The sequence below is a fragment of the Canis lupus genome, chromosome 24 (genome assembly GCF_011100685.1).
Source record: "Canis lupus familiaris isolate Mischka breed German Shepherd chromosome 24, alternate assembly UU_Cfam_GSD_1.0, whole genome shotgun sequence".
NCBI classification, from domain to species: domain Eukaryota; kingdom Metazoa; phylum Chordata; class Mammalia; order Carnivora; family Canidae; genus Canis; species Canis lupus.
The window spans coordinates 16,306,346-16,330,682 of NC_049245.1; the positions used below are offsets into that span (position 1 = coordinate 16,306,346).

The 24,337-nt window shown below is 37.6% G+C and overlaps 2 protein-coding genes across 7 annotated transcripts in view; one reads left to right on the top strand and one right to left on the bottom strand.

The window, feature by feature from the left end:
- Positions 1-24,337, top strand: part of TRMT6 (tRNA methyltransferase 6) — a 69,522-nt gene that overhangs the window by 20,781 nt on the left and 24,404 nt on the right. The gene's annotated exons all lie outside the window — the stretch shown is intronic.
- Positions 1-24,337, bottom strand: part of MCM8 (minichromosome maintenance 8 homologous recombination repair factor) — a 42,489-nt gene that overhangs the window by 6,446 nt on the left and 11,706 nt on the right. For all 4 annotated transcript variants that reach the window (XM_038571652.1, XM_038571655.1, XM_038571654.1 and 1 more), the window contains 10 exons: positions 18,058-18,209; positions 17,618-17,813; positions 14,744-14,774; positions 14,085-14,225; positions 10,930-11,071; positions 8,587-8,782; positions 6,426-6,645; positions 5,912-6,121; positions 4,595-4,671; positions 1,193-1,382 (listed from right to left, as the gene is read on the bottom strand). In XM_038571652.1, coding sequence (XP_038427580.1) covers positions 1,193-1,382; positions 4,595-4,671; positions 5,912-6,121; positions 6,426-6,645; positions 8,587-8,782; positions 10,930-11,071; positions 14,085-14,225; positions 14,744-14,774; positions 17,618-17,813; positions 18,058-18,209 — 1,555 coding nt within the window. The remainder of the gene's footprint in view (positions 1-1,192; positions 1,383-4,594; positions 4,672-5,911; positions 6,122-6,425; positions 6,646-8,586; positions 8,783-10,929; positions 11,072-14,084; positions 14,226-14,743; positions 14,775-17,617; positions 17,814-18,057; positions 18,210-24,337) is intronic.

The following is a 24,337-nucleotide window of genomic DNA, read 5'->3' on the forward strand; positions in this document are numbered from 1 at the left end:
TCTATATTATTCAGTGCTCCTCATGATAAGTGTACTCTTTTTTTTAAGGTTTTTTCTTCTAATGATTTACTTATTAGAGAGAGAGACAAAACATGTGTGCGAGCACACACATGGGAGAGAATCTTGGGCAGGAGAGAATCTTAAGCAGACTCCTTACTGATTGCAGAGTCCAATGCAGGACTCAATCTCAGGACCCTGAGATCATGGCCTGAACCAAAATCAAGAGTCCGATGTTTAACCAACTGAGCAACTCAGGCACTCCTAAAGATTTTTATTTTTTAAGTAATCTCTACACCCAATATGGGGTTTGAACTTGCAATCCTGAGATCAAGAGTTGCATACCCCACCAACTGAGCCAGCCAGGTATCCCTCATAAAGTGTACTTTTAATCCCCTTCACCTATTTCACCCATCTCCTCCTCTGACCTCCCCTCTGGTTACTGTTTGTTCTCTATAGTTAAGAGTCTGTTTTTGGTTTGTCTCTTTTTTTTTTTTTTTTTTTCGTTTGTTTTCTTAAATTCCATATATGAATGCAATCATATGGTATTTATTTTTCTCTGACTGGCTTCTTTTGCTTAGCATTATAGTCTCTAGCTCCATCCATGTTGTTGCAAATGGCAAGATTCCATTTTTTTAATGGCTGAGTAATATTCCAGTGTGTGTGTGTGTGTGTGTGTGTGTGTTTATTGCATCTTCTTTATCCATTCATCTATTGATGGACACTTAGGTCACTTCCATAATTTAGCTATTGTAAATAATGGGGCAATAAACACAGCAGTGCATATATCCCATTGAATGTGTTTGTATATTCTTTGGGTAACTGCACAGTAGTGTGAATGGTGGATCATAGGGTGATTCTTTTCTATTTTTTTAAAAGATTTATTGGAAAGAGAGAGAGCACACATGAGAAAGTACAAGGGGCAGGGAGGGGCAGAGGGAGAGGGACAAGCAGATTCCCACTGAGCAGGGAGCCTGACTTGGGATCATGACTTGAGCTAAAGGCAGATGCTTAACTGGTTGAGCCACCCAGGCACCCCGATCACAGTGTAGTTCTATTTTTAATTTTTTAAGGAACTTTCATACTGTTTTCCATAGTCACCCAAATCTTTTTGATATTTAGAAGTTCTATACTTAATATAAGACCTCGTGAAATTGTCATAAAAAAGATTTATTAAGTATTTGGTTTACCATACCTGAATGTTTAGCTCTTTGGCAATCTGCCGAAGTTGTTGAAATTGAAATAAATTATTGTAAGTTCTTTCAGCAATGTTGTTGAGAGCAGAAATAAATCTTTTTGCTGTTGACCTGTTGCTCATTCCAGAACCATGCTGGGATCGCTCAAAATCTAGTTTCCCAAATTCATCAGAGTAAGTTCCTAGCATGCTTAATGAAAAGAAAGAAAAACAAAGTTACCCCATGTGGCATGGCTATAGAAATCTTTGTTCCAGGTTATGAAAAGAAAAATGTGGAAGTAACCATGAGGCTCTCATATAGCAAAGATTTAAACATGTATTCACTAAATGGCCACTATGAAATTCACTATGGTATGAACTATGTGGAGATAAAAACATTTTTGGACACAGTTACCACTTTTAAGAAACATATGAGAAGAGAAAGGCCAAAGAATACAAAGTTGATACACTAGGGTATAAATACCTGGAGCATTCTTTTTGATTCATGAAAAAAAAAAAATGAAATTCTAAACATAGTAAATCTAGGCTTTAGAGGATAAAGGTATGTTCCCAGCTCCTAGTGTAGCATCTGACAAATCAAAGATGTTTAAAAATACTGTGGGAATGAACTAGAAGACTTGCAGTAATGATGAAAGGATCTACCTATTATTTCCATTTTTCTGCTTAATCTTATTTTCACAATATCATCAAAGAAAGACATATGTACTTTGTAGTAGATTTTAGCCAGAAGTCTGAAAACACCAGAGATACAGTTAGTCATCATCTGTAACCCAGCTTAATGGCTGATTCCCTGCCTGTACAATGGAACAGATACAATCTCATAGCAAGGCTTACAGGCAAAGATGTTATTTAATCAGGAATTGGTTAATCAAAATAAATTGGTCACTTGCTAGGCAATAGACTTGTAGTGGTGAATAAAACAGTAATAATTCCTGCCCTTAAGGAGCTTAAGGCAATGAGTTTACAGAATTACTAAAATCAGCTTCATTTTGTTCGTGAATAGTAAGAGCCTACATGAAAGAGAAAGCTATACAAATAGGAATGAGTCATCCAAATAAGACTATAATAAATAATTAATATAATTAATGTAAATAAATATTATGAAGAGCTTATTCCTCTTAAGTTACTTTTTCAAAAATGCTTTAAGCTACTAAGTTAACTATTAACAACTAATATTTACCGTAATCACCATATGCTATCCCATTTAGTACAACAATCCCCTGATGTAGGGACTATTCTTATTCCCATTTTACAAATGAAAAAGCAAAGTCTAGTAAGGTGAGTGACTTGCCAGAGGTTATGCAGCCAATGAGTGGCATATCTGGGATCTGAATCTCAACTATATGGCTTCAGATGTGAAGATTTATAAATATCTGAGCCACTTTCCTAAAAGAGAAAAAACTCAATTATCTTTCATCTTTGAAGGTGGATCTATTCTCCTGTACTTCCTGGTATATTTTTAATTTTAAAGAAAACATGTTTACCCTTGCTCATAAATATTTAGCTTTTATAGCTATGTGCTTTACTAACTATGATGAACTGTATCTCACAGTTTTGACTTTTCTTATTTTGGCTCTGCTTCCAAGTTAAAATGTAATTTTACAGGTCCAAAACCACATTAAGGGCAAACATTCAAAAACTCAAGAGAAAGAAACTCTGAAATGGAAGAGTTAATAAATAAAAGATGATTACTAAAGGTCAACTTTACTATCAATGCAGTACATTTACTGAGGGCATACTGTGCTAAAAAGTATGATCCTGGATCCTGGAAGTATACTGGTATACTCACAGAGTATATACTCACAGAGTATAGACTAAGGTCAGAAAGCATGGTAAGTGTAACAAACAATAATTCACAATCTAGTCTCAACGTGTTTAACTGGGTCTCGAAATCTACTATGGAACTAATGGCAGGTAATTCTAATCACTAGGAATCAACCTATTCTCATTATCTGAAAATTTTTATGAAAGCCAGTAAAGCACATTGAATTCATGGAAACAAATTCATATCTCACTGTTAATACTTTAACAATGAGATTTTTTTTTTCAGAAGCCCAGAAGTAAACTGACAGCCTAATTCAGTTACAAGCAAGGCAACTCTGAGAAGCAGTAGAAACAAATACAAAGTTCTACAAGAAATGCTGAAGAGTTCCTCTTGGATGGAAAAGTATATATAAACACTGTCTGATGTCCGGATTTCAGACACACAGAACCAATTATAAATGAGAAATACAAGATTTTTATTGAAATGGTTTAAAGCATAATTTATCTTAAGCATAATGCTCAGATATGAGAACAAATCAGACCAGTGGACTTATTGTGGAGAAATACCAGATGACTGCTTGAGTCGGTGTATAGGGCCTGATCTGAGGCCTAGGGGAAGTAAGTAAGGGTAAAGCTTCAAAAACAGAATGTTACAGGTAAGAGAGGGTGACAAGGTAACTGGATCCCTGATTTTGCTAGAGAGCCAAAGTGTAGTGCATACAACATTGTTCCGTAAAGCCAGGCACCAGAAGACCCAAAGGGTGAGAGATCGTTAAATGGAAAAGGAAACCAGGAGTAACAATGTTAGCTCCACCCTCAAAGATGGAGAGTTTAAGAGCAAGATGCTCAGAAAGATTGTAAACAAAGTGGCAACTTTTTGTCATTAAACAAGAAGTCCTTACTATTGGTCCTTGGTTTTAATTGGGGAAAAAAAGTTAGAATCCGGAATTTTGGTTAGATTCACTGACTTAGTTTTCTAGTGAAAAGAATGTATCTATTGGGGCAATCTCTAGGTTTATTAGTCTGGTTTACCAGAAGTCAGGCAGACAACTGGTATTTGTGGCCATTCCTTTATGTCATATGCTAGTACACTGAACTCCTGGCAGCATGTTGTTGAGACAGTCATTCCTAGGTTATCTGGGTGCTTACAAATGGCAACTGAAGGGTCTCCAACACAATGAAGTCAGTTGGAGAGAATGATGCCAGCGTGGTAAAAATTTCATCCACAAGACCCCACAAACCCTAGTACTGAATCATGTAAAAGAGAAAACTGATAGTCCAAGCTCTGTGTAATATTAAACCAATACAATAGACAAAAGGTAATGTTAGGAATTGATTGAAAGGATTGGTAGTCATCAAGTGTTAATGATTTTACCCATATGAGACTGTTGCTTTTGAACATTCTCAAAATATGTACTTCTGAATTGAGTTTAGAACTATGTGAATGTATTACCCATTCGAAAACACATTTTTAATATAAAGATTATGCATACAAATATTTTAAACCAAGAGTATAGTTTATTCAGAGAACAAATCGACTAAGTAAAAATAATTTTACTTGGCCTAATTAAATTTATAATTTGAGATGGAAAGAGGACTGGTATTTCATTTAAAAAAGCATTTAAAATTTAATCTTACCTATATTTCATAACTTCAACTATATCCTCAGCATCTTCTTTGGTTGCTTCCTCTCTTAATTCCAGTCTTGCTCGTGCCTTGGAAGAAAAAAGAAGCATTTTTAGATAACAAAAGTAGGTATATTTAACATTGTTTGAGGAGGGCATGGAATGTTGAAGCTTATTTCATTTATTCATTTTACATAAAATCTGATTTTGGGGGGAAAGGGGACTGTAACACAAAAAGAATAAAAATTATCTGAAAACTTGAGTATGAAAATAATCACTCGGGCAGCCTGGGTGGCTCAGCAGTTTAGTGCCTGCCTTCAGCCCAGGGCATGATCCTGGAGACCCAGGTTTGAGTCCCACATCGGGCTCCCTGCATGGAGCCTGCTTCTCCCTCTGCCTGTGTCTCTGCCTCTCTCTCTCTCTCTCTCTCTCTTTCTCTCTCTCTCATGAATAAATAAAATCTTTAAAAAAAAAAAAAAGAAAAGAAAATAATCACTCATTTAAAATATGAATGAAAACCTATTTGTATCTACTAACATACATCTTTTGGAGTGTTCATTTCAGAAAACTTGGTTATGGTTTCTCCTTGTCTTTTACTTTCGGGAAATCATGCCTAACCATTTTGTTAAAACAACATTGAAGGATTAATCTGATTTTATTTTTATTTATTTTTATTTTTTAAAGATTTTATTTATTTATCCATGAGAGACACAGCTGCAGAAAGAGAGGCAGAGACACAAGCAGAGGAAGAAGAAGCAGGCTCCATGCAGGGAGCCCAAAGCAGGACTTGATCCCAGGTCTCCAGGATCACGCCCTGGGCTGAAGGCGGCGCTAAACTGCTGAGCCACCTGGGCTGCCCTGATTTTAAATGCAAAAAGCCCAAGCTCCAGCTAATTTTAACTGCCAGAGTTCTTTTTGCATTCCAAACCTGTGAATAAATGTTATTACTATTAGAAAAATACATACTATCCTTATAGACCTGTCATATCAAATCAAATACTGACACATTCCATGTTCCCATATATTCAACTTAGAGTCTCAGAATCCTTAAATAACCTAACCACTTGTCACACTCCAGGAGGCTTGAATGTCAGTAAAAGGGGGACAAAACATTGCATGATAAGTAACTAGTCCTGTGCTTAGAAAGAAGTAGCTATACTTTGGTTGTGATACAGATATGTCCAAACAATTTTTAAAAATTTTTACATTCATTTCAAATGTCTCTCAGTTGGAAGAAAAATCAAGGTAATTATGCAGGAAATTGAGAGAAATCATATCACTTCTTGCTCCCATTTTTAAGGCAAAAAAGCATGAACTTAAAAAAAAAAACCTCTGTTAGACGAATCAGAGATTCCAGCTGCCTAGTAGTGATGGGTGAGCTATTTAACCGCTGGCTCTGTTTCCGGAGCTCAAGGTAAAAATCTTGAAGAATCTGAGCAGCTTCTGTGGATAGCCTTGGATAGACATACTGCCGAGCGTAACCAATGTACTTTCTCAATAGCTGGTGGGGAATTAGATCTATTGTTTCTCCAGGAACTACCTAAAGCAGGATAAAAAAGCCCAAGATTACAAGGATGGGAAATAAAGTCTTTCTGTTAAAATAACTTTAGATACATATAAAATTCTAAAAGACTTTCCAAATAAGTAAAACACTGTTGTTCGAGCTCTGAGTCTAACCGACTTAGATTATTTCAAATGAAATAGTATAAATTTTTGTATAAAGCCTACTACTGTAATATAAAAGGTTTTGATATGAAAGCTATATATTACTGCTCTACAATAAGCAACATACTGAACTGACATTCAAATAGAACAGAAATAAAGATTAAGAAACAGAAACCTACCTTTAATCTTTCTGATAATGGTTTATCAGACACTACTTCAAGTACAGAAGTATTTGAATCCTGACTATTCATACGAGCTATGGTGGCACTGCTAACAGTTCTCTGCTTTCCAGCTCTTATTGCAATCACATGTTCAGAGAGTAAATGATCATGATCCTCATTTGGGGTATCTAACAGGATAAAGACCAAATCAAATCTGGACAGCAGGGCACTCCCCATTCTAAGAGGCATAAAAGAAAGAAGCAACAATGATTGGAATCTAAACAAATAGAAAACCGTTTCCTCACTTGTTTACTACTCGAGTTCCATGTAGAACTTTTAAAAAAAATAAAGTTTAGGTTAAAGTAACAAGCAACAGCTTTTGGATTCAATACACCCACCAACTCTCAATTCTGGAGAGACACCAGGCCACACACCCTTCAACAGGTGAACAAGCAATATATGCACCTACCTTTGGTAGGTTGAGAATAAGGCCCCTTCTTACACCATCTCTGTGTTCTATGTTACTACCTGATGGTGAGCTTTGCAGTGACTTTGAATTTTAAAACAAATGCCATATGATTCATCAGAAATTGTCTAGTTGGGTGGTTTTAGCCCTTTGTGTGTTTTCTTTCACCAAAACACAGTCTCTCAATGTATATATGATCACTTAGAAACCTCACTTTTTCTTAATAGTCATTGTTAATGGGTGGGTTAGTTGGTTAAGCACCTGCCTTGGTGTCAGCTCAGATCATGATTTCAGGTTGTGAGATTGAGCCCTGCATCAGGCTCTGTGCTGGGTGTGCAGCCTGCTTAAGATTCTCTCTCCCTCTCCCTCTCTCCTTCCCCTCCCCATTCTCTCCATCTCTTCAAAAAAAAAAATAAGTCATTATAATCATTATAATAAAAATGCTATGTTCTACTTAGTCATCTTCCCTGATCCCACCAATCAGAATATCCTTCTATTTGAGACAAGAAAACTAAAATCCAGAGTGACTCAAGAATCTGGCCAAGGCCCCAAAGCAGGTTTGGGTACCACTAAAAACCAGAATCCAAGTCCATATTCAATAGGCTCTTTCTGATCTTTCCAATAAAGCACTTTTTCATTTTACTAAGAAAAACTGATAGATTGACATTTTTGGTGGTGGTGGTATAGCATCTCCAAGTACAATTATATATTTTCCTATGCATCGTTTCTATATTAAAGGTACACATTATCAAACATTAGGAAATTTGTTTTTTTTCTCTAGAATTTAAGCTCCCAATTTTTCACGAGGCATTCTTTTGTCTTTTTCTCAATTCTGCATTACTTCAATTTATTTCCCCCTTCCTATACCTTTTGTCCAATCTATACAGAACAAATTAGAGCATACATGCATACAAATACAAACTTTGTTTTTGGAAAAGTGTGATCATACCCCATTTAGAAGAATATAATATGCTCTTTTCATTTAACAGTAAAGCACAGAGCTATCAGCACATATGAAGCTACTTCCATTTTTGTAATTGCTACTTTCCACTATACAGCCTTGCCATAGTTTAACCACTTCCTTATCAAAGGGCATTTTAAGTTGTTTCCAATTTTTGGTGGGTGATAAACAATGCCATAATACCCAACCTGTAAATATATCTCTGTGCACTTGTGTGACTATTTCTGTGGGTATGATTCCCAAAAGTAGAACTGGCTAAAAACAAATGGAATGTACATTTAAAATAGTGATAAATGGGGGCACCTGGGTGGCTCAGTGGGTTAAGCATCTGACTTTTGATTTCAGCTTAGGTCATGATTTCAGGGTCATGAGATTGAGCCCCAAGTTGGGCTCTGCACTTGGCATGGAACCTGCTTGAGATTCTCTCTCCTTCTCCTTCTGTACCCCCCACCACTTGCTCATGCTCTTTCTCTTAAAAAAAAAAAAAAAAAAGGTGAAAAACATGTCAATTGTTCTTCAATATACTAACCTGAACATGTGAGAATCCATTTCCCCAACCCTGTGCCAAAATGATCATTAATATTTAAAATGTTTGCCAATTTGGTAGCTATCAATAGTATTTCATTGTTTTAATTTGTAGTGCTCAAACATGTTTTTGTACATTTACTGGAACTTATAATTTCTGTGAACTATTATATCCTCAGTTATCTTTTTCTTATTGATTTATGGTATAAATATCTGAAGAGACTTACTTTAAATTCTCAGAAACTGTTTTGGCTTTATTGTAGTGTCCTCCAACTGGATTTGCAGCAGCAATGATGGAAGTTCTGGCAGGGAGGCTACAAACCATGCCAGCCTTAGCAAGACTAATACTTTGCTGTTCCATAGCTTCTAACAAGGCTTGATGTTGATTCCCCATCTTATCAAATTCATCTATCCCACAAATACCTACAATCACAGTAAAATAATACAGACAGAAAGTTTTCTTTGATCGAGTTCCAAATCTTACAGGGTGAAAACTGTTCCATAATAAAGAATTATTTACAATTGTTTCTAGCAGTTAAAATTGTAAAATGTCATACAGTTGTGATTTTGTGCTTGTTTTACAGCAAATAAAGTACTTGTCTTAACTTTTATGTAATATTTTCTCATTCAACATTTTCCATAACCAAGGCACTGTGTTGTGAGGGCTAAAAAAATGAAGACATGAGAGTGAACCTCAAAAAGCTTAAAGACTTACATTCAAACAGATGAGAGAATGTGTGTGTGTGTATATATATATATACACACACACACACACACACCTTGAGCTTTCACTCTGAGTGAGATAGGGAGCCACTGGGGTTCTGATCAGAATAACTTGATCTGAGTTTTTACAAGATTGCTCTGCCTTGTTAAGAACAATAGAGCAAGGGTGGTCCCAGGCTTCCAACTATGAGATCACATTAATAATCCATGTAAAAGATGATAGCAGCAGTGGCAAAGTGGCTGGATGCTGGATATAAATGGAAGGTAAAGCCTACAATATTTATTGATAGACTGGATATGAGGTATGAGCAAAAGTCAAGGATGACTGCACATTTTCTGATTTGAGCAAACGGATGGAATTATCATTGACTGAGATGAGAAAGATGATAATAGGTTTGAAGGGGAAATCAGGATTTCAGTTTTAGACATGTTAAGTTTGAGGAAGTTATAAAGATACTGCAATAACAGGGAGACAGAACATGGAAGACTCCTAACTCTGGGAAACGAACTAGGGGTGGTGGAAGGGGAAGAGGGCGGGGGATGGGGGTGACTGGGTGGCAGGCACTGAGGGGGGCACTTGACGGGATGAGCACTGGGTGTTATTCTGTATGTTGGCAAATTGAACACCAATAAAAAATAAATTTATTATTAAAAAAAATAACAGGCAATAAGAAACACTGCCTGGAGTTTAAGGAAGAAGGGAGATACATTTGGAAATTTTCAGCAAATAGGCAAATTCATGAGACTAGAGAAGATCATCAAGAAGGTAAGCATAGACTAAGAAGAAAAAAGGTACATAAATGAAGCACCTAGAGGTGCCAATCAGTTAAGTTTGGGGAGATAAAGAACAAGAATGAGAAGCCAGTCAATGAAGTAAGAAGAAAACCAGAAGAGTGTAATGTCCTGGAAACCAAAGAGGGAAGGTATCAAGGAAAGGGGGCAGGTGAAGGTGCTAAGAGGATCTGGATTCAGAAGTGGAGGTCACTGGCAAACAAACGAATGAATGACCTTAACTGAACTGTAATCTGGGCATTGCCTGATGTATACATAGGAACATGTTTTCCAGTAGGGTTATAGCATCACAAAGGTAGCAAAGCTTAATTAGAAATCCCTTCTTGCTGAGCCCTTCAACTCAATTTCTTATAAACTGTAAGTCAAATCCTGAAAAATATCCAACAAGATGGGTTAAAATATAGCAAAACTTCTAATTATAAAGTAATAGCTCTAAATTCTTATTTTAAATCCTCTGAGAGTAAAAGGATAACATTCACTTTATTTTCAGTTCCAAGGCATCTAAAACTATTGTAGGCTAAGTAATAGCAATGCATTCAGCAAGTATTTACTATGCACCTTATGTATTAGGCAATAGGAATATGTCAGTCAACAGGATGACCAAATCCCATCTCACAGAGAACTTACTGTAAAGTTTTAAAACAGGCTTAAAACAAGATCACAAAATGTGATGGTGGTTATGAAATGGGAAGTACAGGAGCGAGCTATACCTATTTGACTTGATTGATTTTTATGTATAATTGTGCCTGTTGCAAGATTCTGAAAATGAATGACAATAAGTACCAGTTTCAGTTCTGTGGTAATAACCTGTATTTCCAGTGATTTTTTTCTGGCATTCACTCTCAACTCACTGGTTGATGCAGTGCTATCTGAACAGAATGTAAAGAAATTACTTAGAAAGGAAAAGGCTCTAAAACAAAACTCCAAAGCTCCAGAATTACTAATTATTTTGACCTGGAATAATTCCTTTAAAACCCTTGGCTCAATTTAAAAATAAAAGCTGTAATATTAATGGAAATTAAATATTATAAACAGTGGAGAATTTGGTCTCTTACCTTGATCACCAAGTACAAGGGCACCAGCTTCCAAAGCAAAATCTCCAGAGGAACTATCCTTTGAAAGAGTTACAGTCAAACCAGAGGTAGTTGTGGTATTACCACAAACATACACACCCCGTGGAGCAACGTTGCATACTGCCTAAAGAAACAAAAGGTTTAAAAGAATCAGCCAGGGGCACCTAGTGGTACAGTTGGTTGTGCGTCAGACTCCTGGTTTTGGCTTAGGTCATGATCTCAGGGTTGTAAGACAGCCCCATGTCAGGCTCCATGCTAGGCATGGAGTCTGCTTCGGATTCTCTACATCTCCCCCTGGCCCTCACTGGCCCCCTCCATGTGCTCTCTCTCTAATAAATAAATAAATCTTTAAAAAATAATAAAAAGAATCAGCCAAAGTAAAAGGGAAAAGATAAATAGTGACTGCTTCACAAATGTCAGCTATATGCCAAGTCAATATTGTTCTAATAGCTTTACTGTACAACCCTCATTACCACAGTTAATAGGAAGGTATTATTACATCCCCATTTAGTGACATAGAAAACAAGGCCTGCAGAGTAACTCACAATGCTATGAAAGTATGAAGTGAGAATTCAAATAAACCCAGGCAGCCTGCCTCTGATGCCTGTGATCATGTGAACACTACAGTTTCATTTTATGCTTTGTTTCCAAGTTCAAACAGACAAAACATGAATGCCAATCAATCTCAAAGGCTTCAATGCTTCTATATACATCAGGAAATAAGATGGCTTAATAATGCATTCCTTGTGAGTAAACAAGCTATGGCAGGTCAGAATAGTGGTTAAATAGCACAAGAATTAAAAGCATGGACCTCCAGAGTCAGGCAGACCTGTTTAAATCTTGGCTTTACCCTTTATTGGCTCTGCTGCTCTCAGATCTCTCTGAGCTTCAACTTCTTTATGTTTTATCACATATATCCCTGAGAAATATATAAGATTATGTATATAAGGCACTTAATCTGGTACCTGGCACAAATAAGTGCCCAATGCAAGGCCACTGTGTATGCAGTGCACTGCACAACTGCAGGAGACAATATTCACACTGCTATGTCGACAATGCACTCTGGACATGTGCAGTGCCTAACCCAAGTGAACCTATGGTGCTGAGCTTATACACAGTAGCTGTCGTTATTTTTGTTATTTATAATTCCTTATTAGTCTAGGAGGATGATGATGGCTTACTAAAATGGTCAGAGGAAAACAGGATTAAAAATGTGAATAATAATAATAATAATAATAATAATAATAATAATAATAAACGTGAATAATTCAGAACTGTTAGTGTTAGCCTAACTTTTAAAAACTGGTTTAGCAGGGCTAGAAGACTTACATACAATACAATCCACTGTTTACAACATTTAATTTCTGCTAATATTACAGCTTTTATTTTTAGAATAAATGCCATTATTCCAGGCCTAAAAAACATGAAAAATTGCCAATGTCATTTCTTGGTATTAAGTTTTTTTCACTACTATTAAATGTATTTTGAAACCATTATCTGCCAAGATCTATTTCTTAAACTAAAAAAAGAAAGGGGAACCTGGGTGGCTTAGCCAGTTGGGTATCTGACTTGATTTTGGCTTGGGTCATGATCTCTGGGTGGTGGGACTGAGCCCCACATCAGGCTCCATGTTTGGTGAGGAGTCTGCTTGGGATTCTCTCTTTCCCTTTGCCCCTCCTCACTGTGCTAGCAGTCACAGACATGTATGTGCACATGTGCTTGCACTCTCTCAAATACATCTTAAAAAAAAGGAATAAGAAAAATAGAAGTTTATTTGTATAGATAATCAAATACTGTGGAGGTTAAACCAGGCTTCTACCTATAATACACTAATTAAAAAGTCAAACACATATGCAAGGACATAAAAGAGAGGAAAAAAAGCTATAACAATTCAGGTCCCCACATGTACCTTTTACATGCACAATCTGGCTAGGTATCCAGTTTTCATTATTATTATCAATTGTTTCCCTAACAACTGGGTGCTCTGTGCCTCAGTTGTCAGGCTTATAGCAAGGGCTCAGAACTGAATTTTTTTTTTTTTTAAATAGGTCCAGTTGGTCCAAAGGAACATGGAAATATAAATGAAATGTCAGAGTAGAAGTAAAATGATGACTGATTTAACAATAAAGCATAAGGAATAAATAGTAACTCTGACGTGAAAGACAGTGGTTTTATAATGCAATCATTAGGTCAAGGCGGTTCTCAATTCTGGTTGCACAGCACAATCACCTGTGGAAGGTTATACACACACAGACACTAGGACCCTAATCCAGAGGCTCTTAGTTCAGTTAGACTAGGGAAGGCCTCAGGATTTTGAGTCCCAAAGGTGATTCTGATATGCAGCCAAAGGTCTAACCCCTGGACAAAGATTCAGTAGCCACAGGACTACAACTTGCCAAAGAGACCCCTGGTCTAGTCACATTTGTCTACACGGGGGTGGGGGGTGGGGAATAGGACATATGAGCATTCTCTGAAAGGACACCATGACTGGCTTACCAAGTGTCACTCCCTAGGTAACCACAACTACTCCAACAGGCAAAACCTTTTAGGGCCATCATAAGCCCTGGACAGGAGAACCACTAGGCTCTACTGGCAGAGGCAGAATCTTCTTGAGGACCAGCAAGAAGCCGGTCATAAGAAGATGCCTTGCTTTAAAATCAGAGAGCAGCAGTGGAGATGCATACAGATAGATCTCTTACCTTTATCAGACTGTTCCTAAAGCTCAGTACAATGTTTATGTAGTTGTATGAAGACAGGATGTGTGGACACCTGCTTCCCTGCTCTTTACTTTCTCAAACTATTTTGTTCATAGGTGAAGTCACAACACCTAGCTTTGCTAGCAAAGCTGATACCAAAGAAAAAGGGGGTTAGAGAAATGGTTAACATTTCACAATGGTTGACATCTCAACAGACCATCATGTATGTCTGCACAGTCTATGGAACAGAAAATAGGCTCTATTTGAAAGGATGCCTGGACAGAAGTGACATATTACTTAAACAAACCCCGATTCACTTCTACCCCCATACCAACTATTTCTTCTGGAATAAAAATACTACATGGTTTAAGAAAATTCACTTGTGAATCAGTTATATGTTTCATAAGGAATACATCAAATACTAGATGAGAAATTTCCTACCTGTAACATCTGACTCTTTCCCAAGCCTGGGTCTCCAACAACAAGGACATGTGGATCTCCTCGAATAGGAATTCTGTTTTTGTCATCTGCATATTTTTGGCTTCCTCCAAAGAGTGCTAATGCCAAACCTGCTTTAACAAGCTCAAGTATAAAAGGGGGGAAGGGGGAAGAAAAACCTCAAAAGTGAGAAAAACATAAAGATGACTAGCAAAAAAGGGATGCTTCTTCTATATTTACATTTAATTGAGAATTTTTTTTGAAGCATGATTGAACTTTTTTCCCCTAAGAAAATTAACTTAAAATATAAACTTCCATAATGTAAATGATTAAAAAGCAAAAATTAGGAAGCACATAAAATCATAGAGGTATTTTTAAAGTCACTGAGTAAAGACCTACATTGCAAGGCATGAATCTACTCCACAAAACTGGGAAATAACCTGCTAGCTGTCGCTTTAGCACTTAGTGCCCAAAGTCACTGTAGGAGTACCTCATTCCTATTAGCTCAGATTAGTAAGCAGATCGTTCATACAAGGAGCTGAAATCTGGCTTTCACATCATTTATGGAGAATAATGACATATTAAAATACAAGTAACTGGCTAACAATTAGCTTTTTGCCAACTTTATATGTTTTTGAGTAAAGATGAAGGAGAGTACTTACTTCATGACCAAAAATGACAGGGCAAAGTGAGCTGAAAAACAGAATACAATTTATAAATCCCTATTTATGCTTCATCAATCCACTAGAAGATCTACATTACAACTTGCTTAACTTGCTTTATTTAGCATCAAAAAAAGAAAAAGACAAACATAAAATTTACATCCCTCAAACAACTCAAGACATTTTACTCTGTAAATTTCTCAAAATTCTTGATTAATCCATAAAGGGAAGAACACTTAAAAAATTTTACATGTACAAAGGAGACGAAATACTTGCATTTTATTTTCATTTTTTTGAGAGAGAGCACAAGACCAGGGGCAGGGAGGGCAGAGGAGAGGGAGAGAATTTAAGCAGGCTCCACACCCAATGTGGATGGAGCCCAACATGGGCTAGATCTCAGGACCCTGAGATCATGACCTGAGCCCAAATCAAGAGTTGGATGCTTAACTGATTAAGCCACCCAGGCGCCCCTTTGCAAAGCATTTTAAAGTAACCAAATAGACTGTTATCTATCACAAGCATTTAAAATACCTCATAATCATTGTCTTCTCCTTCGGGATACAGAATTATGTTGTATATTACACAAACACACATTTTCTATGTAGCCAAGTCACTGAAAGGAGGCTAACAGGTGAACTGAGTAAATAATATCTTAAGATGAGACAAAATGTCATTACTTCACATTAATTCAAAGGATCAGGATAAGATCATATATGAATACGTGAGTATATTTACATTTATCAGTTATAAAAACAAGGATCAAGCAAAAAAGGCTTGATCATTATCCCTTTTAATATCTGTAAAGACAGAAGATAGTGTCCTGCCACATCCCTTGGTACTCAGTGTTAAGCATGTTCCCACATAATCTCTAGTGGCTCCTGATCACACACCTGCACCTGTCTGCTGAAGGGCTTTTTCTGGAGGCAGAAGCCTCAGCAGTAGGCAGGCGGGTCAGGCTGAAAGTACCACCTAGTAAAACTAGGCCCTTCGATGGAAAAATACTGAGGCTAGTTCTACACAATCTAGTATTCTAGAGGCCTCAAGAGGATTAAGCCTCAGATGCTTGTAGTAACCTCTTCTTTGAGGCACCATACACTGACTACCATCCCTTCTCACTCTCCCATTCCCTTACCAGTATTTCTGGGATCACCTCCCAAACAAATGCTTACCCAAATTACTGCTTCTAAAGAAACCAAAACTAAAACATAACCTTCCATTGTCTTCTCCATTCTCCTTTCATACCTTTTCTACCTAGCAAAGGTAGACAAACTTTTTCTTAAAAGGCCAGAATGTAAATCTTTTCAGTTTTACTGTCTGGGTCACACTACCCAACTTGTCAAAAGCAATTATGTAGATGAATGGATGGCACTGTATTCCCATAAAATTTTATTTACAAAACCAGGCAGCCTGCCAACCCCTGCAAGATTAATAATGGACGACCATAAAAAATTCGAGTTTTAATGTTGAAATCACAAATTTAGGACTAAAGGGTAAGAACAACCTCTGAAAAGAAAACATTTCTAGTATGGCAGAAGGACCACTGTACAGGTTCATTCTTATTTGAAACAGGTAAAGGAACCAAAGCGGTGTTTTGATCTTCAACCAGGTGGTTCTTCCCTACCTGCTCACAGCCCACTCATCACACTGTCCCTAATCCACAGATCACAACCCTACTCTAGCTCAGAGCACCCCTTCTCCCAGGGTAGGTATGGATGGCTATCTATTCAGAAGTCTCTGAGGGTTTAAAGACTCCCTGAGGAACTCTATCCTTTCTCAATTGACTAACATATTAAAAGCAGAAACAGTCAAGTTCTTTTAGTGCCCAAAGCCTAAATAAAGGAAACACGACAGGGTTAAGTGTTCTAATACAATGCATTTCAAAACCTCAGTTCTTTACTACTCTTAGGTACATCTACTTTTCAGTCTCTCTTGTTTTCCTATTATTTCTTCAAAATATCCAAAAAATTGTTTAAAAGGTTTTAAAATAATGGTATGTTGTGTTAATTATGTTAAATACATTATTAAATTTCATGTAATCTTGGGACAACCTTCTGGGCAAGAATTAGTTCTATTTTGAGAAAAATGAAGGAGGTAATAAGTAACATGCTCCCAACCTCATTGGAAGTGGGATGGATTCTAACTTAGCTTATCTTTAAAAAAAAAAAAAAAAAAAGCTCTTAACCACTAAAGCAAAAATTGCCTCTACTGTGCTTCTTCTCTACTGCATGGCAATAACATGAAAATAAAAGAATATTATGAAATACTTAGTGAATGTAAGTGACTTCTATGTGAATCTCCTTCTTGTTTTTTAAAAGTAAACACCCAAAAATAAATAAATAAAATAAAAGTAAACACCCTACATACAACTAATTGAAATGACTGGAATTCACAGTCCCATCACTCTTTGTTGAGTAACCAACTTCTAGTGTGAGATAGTAAATTTTCTTTATAGATTAAACTAGACATCAACAAAGTTTTCCATACAGGTACAGACAGTAAATATCTGTGAGCTATTATTCTCTGTTGCAACTACTCAGCTCTGCCACTGCAGCCAGGCACTGGCACTACATAAATGGAAAGCAGCCAGGCCTACATAATAAATGATTATGGCTATGTTCCAATAAAAGTTTATTTACAGGAAGTGAAATTTCAATTTTATATAATTTTATGTGTCATGAAATATTCTTTTTTTTCAGCCATTAAAAAAATGTAAAAACCATTTTTAGCTTATGGGCATATACAAATGGGCAGTTAGCTGGATTTGACCTGCGAACTGTAATTTGCAATCATTTTGACTAATTTTTTGTTACTTGTAGCCAAGAGCACCCCTATCCTGCATATACATAATAAAACTTCAGATAACCTCATACATACTTGACAATGAGTTTAAACAGGTTTTCTTCAGCTTGAATCTCTTGGATAGCATAAAGGTCTTTAAGTGAGAATTCCATCAATGCTCCATGCTTACACCCATCCTCAGAGGTCTTTGTTTTTTGTCCTTTGCTATTACTAACAGAATTTGCTTCAATGTACAAAAGGAACATGCATTTGTCATTCTTATTTCGAGAACCTGTAAATTTCAAGGTATGAAATATAATAATTGGTATTTTCATTTTCCCTACAAAGACTCAAATACCATGAAAAAGAAAGGCACAGTAAAATACATATAAACTTGTATTTTAAAGGAAAAGTTTCACCTATGTAAGAAACAAGGAATTCCCTGTATCTGTGGAAATTCAAAAGTACTTTGAAAAAAGATGAATCCTGACAAATTATTGAGAAACAATCAAAATAAGAAAAGAATTATACAATACCTTCTTCAGCATTTGAGACTTTCACAACTCCAGTAATAGTCACTGTGTCTCCTGGGACACAGCTATCCACAAGATCATGAACAAGTTCACACTCTATCGTTCGTGGAATCCGACCTGCTTCTCGCTGATCATCAGACATTAGCTCCTGGATTCTAAAATGTTAAAAAATTTTCAGTCAGTACATATACTGACTTTAAGTTATTTCTTCAACATGTCAACTATTCAGGACCCACAAGATACAGAGCTAAAAGGCAGATTAGTTAAAAAAAAATTTCAATGGTATATCTAATATTACTTCAGTAGTTTCCAATTAAGAATGGCAGGATGAGAAATTGGGATCCCTGGGTGGCGCAGTGGTTTGGCGCCTGCCTTTGGCCCAGGGCGCGATCCTGGAGACCCAGGATCGAATCCCACGTCAGGCTCCCGGTGCATGGAGCCTGCTTCTCCCTCTGCCTGTGTCTCTGCCTCTCTCTCTCTCTGTGACTATCATAAATAAATAAAAAAAAAAAAAATTAAAAAAAAAAAAAGAATGGCAGGATGAGCATGTACATTTGCCTACCCTCTCTCCAAAATGTCCGCCAAAATGGTAGCCACTAAATAAGACAGGTTATAGGGTGTGCAGAGGTGTTATCAATAAACACAAGCTCTTAAAAGTTCAGAAAACAGGAAGTGGAAAAATACTGATGGATAGAACAAAATGAAATTCAAAATACACACAGGAAAAAGTTACAAGGATCTAAGAGAAGTGGGGGCCAGTATTTTTTTTTTTTTTTTTTTTTTTTTTTTTTGGAAAGACCTTTTTATTTTTTTAATTTTTATTTATTCATGATAGGCACACAGTGAGAGAGAGAGGCAGAGACACAGGCAGAGGGAGAAGCAGGCTCCATGCACCGGAAGCCTGACGTGGGATTCGATCCCGGATCTCCAGGATGGCGCCCTGGGCCAAAGGCAGGCGCCAAACCGCTGCGCCACCCAGGGATCCCAGGGCCAGTATTTTCAGCAGAGCCCTTGAGAGCCTTCTAGGTTGGAGTTGGTAGGAATGCAGAGTAGGGATGCTTGGTTTCTTACACAGGTGAAACTTTTCCTCATTTCGGTGGATGGCTAAAAGGAAACAGGATAATCAACTGAAAGATAAGTCACAGAATAGCTGTTCAACTTTTTGGTAGGTGGGTGGATAGGTGGGTAGGTGAAGAAAGAGGGCATTCCACCAAACCACGCTCTACTGTTTAACAAAAACCAGAACACTGTTCTAGAGAAATGGATCCATCCACTGTGTGAGGGGAGCTACAGCATCTAATGAAGGCATCAGAGCTCCAGAATAAAAGTCTCCTCATTCTGGCATCTGAGAAGTTCAACTCCAATTCAAAAACATATTCATAGGGCAGCCCCGGTGGCGCAGCGGTTTAGGGCCTGTAGCCCAGGGCGTGATCCTGGAGACCCTGGATCGAGTCCCACATCAGGCTCTCTGTATGGTGCCTGCTCCTCCCTCTGCCTGTGTCTCTGCCTCTCTCTCTCTCTCTGTCTCTATGAATAAATAAATAAAATCTTTAAAAAAATAAAATAATAAAATAAAAAAATAAAAATTAAAAAAAAAACATATTCATATAGCAAAATCTGATCATCAAAAGAGGGAGAGAGGCCTCATGAGGAAAAACTCCTACTTATAAAATAGCAACGGAAACCTATCAAAGGAGTCCAGATAATTTCTCAGTGTTCATCAGATATTTCAGGATGAAATGGCATTAATTCAGGAAAGAGAAGGGCATTAAAAACAAAACCTGCTGAAGAGTTTTTGAGAAAACTTTACCATCATAAAAACAAGAATAAGCGGCTATAAAAAGGGAACTACTAGAAAACTGTGAGATCGGGAAAATTAAATATATATATACATATATATATAAATCAAATATTTATAGGAGGGAAACAAACACACAAAAAGCACACAGAAAGTAAAGGGTGAAAACAAGTTAAAAGACGAATGAACAGTCCAACGGATGTATGTGATTGGAAGCTCAAAGAGAGAAAAGAGATATTCGGGAGTCCAAGACAACACCAGAAGAAAAGGACTGATCACTGTCACACAGGATGAAGACACGTTTAGATGTACTCTCACTATTCAGAACACTATAGAAGGATTTCAAAAAGTAGGAAAAGCACTAAACAACAAAGCTGTAGTCCAAATACGAAGCATATAAAACGGGAGAATTCAAGGGAGTAGAAGAGAATTCATTTTGATTTTGAGACTTGGATCATTTCTGTTAAGGGACAGAAAACAAAACAACATGGTAACATAAATTACATTTCCTTTTCTAAGCATCTGATCACTTTCTTTGTTACTTTGTGGAACAAAGATAAAATTATAAATGCTCTTGTTTTTGTTACATATGACCTATAAATTAAACAAGGAAGACAGTTATAACTGGAAAAGAGAAATAAACCTTGACAATGTAAAATTCACATCTTGGCTGAAAGAAATCTAGTGGTAGAAGGGGAAAAAGTAAAAGCGGGCTTTTCTTTACTCTGTCCTCCAGATCTCTGACCTGTTCTTCGAGTCTTCGATTTATTCACCCTAGTTTATCTAGTACCTTTATAACTATTACTTTAAACTCTCTATCAGGCATATTACTTATCTCCATTTCATTTAGGTCTCCTGCTGTGATTTTGTCCTTTTTGTTCTTTCACTTGGGACATACTCCTGTCTCATTTGACGAACACTCCATGTCTGTTTCTGTGTTAGGAAAGTCAGCCATGTCTCCTTCTCTTGAAAGCAGTAGCCTTATGAAGGTCCTATAGTGCCTTGCAGTGCAATGTCTCCTATTCTTAAGACCTTGGCGCTTCAGGGGTGTCTCGTATGTGTGTTGCATGTGCCCTACTACTGTGGCTAAGACATGTCTGTCTTCAGTCTAGTCGTCTCTAATGGTTCCCTTTGCCTGTTGTGGGCAGTGTTTGGTCCCTATGTTGTTAGTGGGCCAGTGTGGGCTGCCCTAGGCTTGAGGGAAGTTCGCCAGGTGTTTGCCAGAACTGCAGGAGCACCAAACTACAGGGTGCCCTCCCTGTATTATACCCTGAGAAGTTTCTGTTGGTGGACAGGGCCTACAGTCAGACCAGATGTCTGTCCCCAGCCCACTGCAGAGAGACAGCTGGATTGGCTGAGTGGTTATCTTCCCCTCTCCCCAGAGTAGAAGTCACTTTGGAGTGCTGCTGACCTCTGTCAGGGCTGCTTGCTCACTGCCATTATTGTGGTGCCACTTTGGATGGACTCCTGCAGGAGAACGTAGGGGCAATGTGCACAGTACCAGCAAGGTCCACACCAGCTGGCTGTAGGAGGGGAGTTGTAGCTGCTGGGAAAACTCCTGTACAGAAAAGTACAGGGGTGTGGTGTCCATTAGCAAGCTAAGTGGAAGTGGAGAGTATTTTACTGTCCTGGTTCCCACAGGCGTCCCTTTAACTAGGCTGGGGGTCCACGGAGGGGAGACAGCACCAATCAGCTCTTTTGTTTTGGAGAAGTCTCTGAAAAAGCCCTGCCCCTCCAGTCTAGTACATGCTCTGAGATTAGCCAACAAATTTCCCTCATGTAAACCCTAGGCATTTTTCAAACTGCTGCTTCTATACTGTATCTTAGCAGAGCTGTTTGTTGTGCTCTCCCTTTAAGGGCAGGGACTCCGTTTTCTCTCACCACCAACTCTCCTAGAGCTGAGCCACTGATTTTTTCAAGTTTCAGGCTGGAAGAACTCACAAAATTAGGCCTCTTTGGTTTCAAAGCCAAATGTTATGGGTCGTCACCTTCCCCATGCAGGTTCCCGGTGCCTGGGGTGCCTGCTGTGGAGGTTTGCTTCTCTCCCCTCCCCACAACTGCTAAGTCTCTCCCTCTCACAGTCGCGTGGATCCGTTTGGCTCCTAACCACATCTCCACCTTCCTACCCTCTTGGATGTGGCCTCTTCTCTGTATTTAGCTGTGGAATCTGTTGCACCAGTCTTCAGGTTGCTTTTGGGGTTATTTACACTGATGTGGGTATTACCTACTTATATCTGTGGGACCAAGTAAGCTTAGGATCCTCCTACTCTGCCATCTTCCCTTGAAGTCTTTAAAACTTCTTTAAATAATGAATGTAAGTAAAAAAAAAAAAAAAAAAAAAAGAATGTAAGTAAAAATCACTGAATGTTAAAATAATAACTTTGGAATACATTCATTATACATCTAGGTAAGCCTCTCAATTCCTCTGAGGTCACAGCCAGGTATCCACCTAACCTGCACTACTTCAAACCCTGCTCCTTCTTCACCACCACCAACCCTCCACCTTCACCCTCCGTGCACACTCAAAACACTGCCAGACTGCAATGAGAAGCCTCAGAATGACACAACATGCTAAGGATGTCTTGCTTTAAGAAATTAGATATTAATACTTTTCTTATTAAAACAGATTAACAGAAAGAAGAAAACAACTCCAATCTCACTTCCTAGAGAGTATATTCTTAACATGTATTTCTTGCCAGTTTTGTCACTAGAAACACTGTACATGGTTTTTTTATGTCATTTCAAAATATTCTCCTGCACCATCATATTTAGTGGCTACACAATAATCCGTTGTACCATCCTACTTACAATATTTTCTTCAGATGTTTAGGCTGTTCCCCATTAAAACACACACACACACACACACACACACACACACACACACAGTGAAAACATACTTTCAGCAAGCTATTTCTTCACATATTGTGACTGTTTTCATCAAGTAAACCCCTAAAACTGGGACTGCTTCAACTGCAAGGCCTTTGATATACATTGTAAGGCTTTCACCTTGATGCATTCAAGTTATTCAAAGCACTAGCTGAGAAAAAATAATTAAATTCTTTATGAACATTCCAATCTAAGCCCAAAGATCTTTCACTTAGGGCAGATAGTCATTTTATATATCTACACATTGGTAGAATAAAACAATAATGTAAGATAATATTGTACTAACAAAGTTTTACTATAACTCATTCAAAATGAACTTTAGCAATATCTTACTTTTAAAGATTCAAGAAAAGGATTTAAATGGCCTCCCCTCTCCTTTTTTTAAGATTTGTTTATTATTTTAGAGGCTGGGGAGGGGTCACGGGGTGGGGAGAGAGAGAGAGAATCTCAAGCAGACTCCCCTCCTGGTTATGGAGCCTAAGTTTAGGCTCATTCTCATGACCCTGAGATCATGATCTGAGCCAAAACCAAGAATCAGACACTTAAATGCCTGAGCCACTCTCAGCCTCCCCTAAATGGTCTCCCTTTCTAAGTCTGATCTAATATCAAGAGATCATCATTCAAATCCAACTAAAATATTTGAGCCTATTTTCTTGTCCGCTATTTTTACCAAAAAAGCAGAGAGATTTTGTATAATTAAGTGAATTACCCTGGACCTTCTGTGAACTTACCCTATTGTGAACCTTGCAGCTCCTGAGAGGCCCTCATCACTCTCTTCAGAGGTGAAACTCCTACACTTTCTTTGCACACTGTTGTGAACTAAAAGAGCACAAGACCATGCTCAAGAGTCTTTAACATAGCCATAAAAAAGAATGACATCTTGCCATTTGAAACAACATGGATGGAGCTATATGGTACAATGCTAAGTGGGATAAGCCAATTAGAAAAAGACAAATACCATATTTCACTCATATGTGAAATTTAAGAAACAAAGATGAACCAAGGAGGAAAAAGAGAAACAAACTAAGAAAGAGACTCTTAACTATTGAGAACTGTTGATTACCAGAGGGGAGGTGGGTGAGAGATGGATGAAACAGATGAACGGGATTAAGAGTATACTTATTGTGATGGGCACTAAGCAACCACTATATTATATATATATATATAAACATAATATTGTAGGTTATCTACGTCGGAGTTAAAAATTTTTTAAATAAAATGTAAAAGTCTCAAACATTTATTTTATAAAATGGAGTTTGTGAAGATCTCAGCATATTGTACATTTATTATATATGTCAGTCTTAGTTTTCGCAGAACAGAAGGAGGTAAAGCTAGGACAGGGCTTGGTAGCAATCCATCTCACTGTTTCTCTAGGTTCTTGGTTTTTTAAATACCTTCTGCTGTCTTAGCCAGGTTTCTTGGGTAGCACTCTGACTTCAAACCACCCATTATTTTATATTCAGGGATGAGTTACGGGACGATGGTCAGATAAAACACAGTAATTTGTTGGGTTAAAAATACCATACACACACACATACACACACAAAACCATATGACCTACAAAAAACAGCTTAAAAAAAACCCCATAGTAAAATGCCT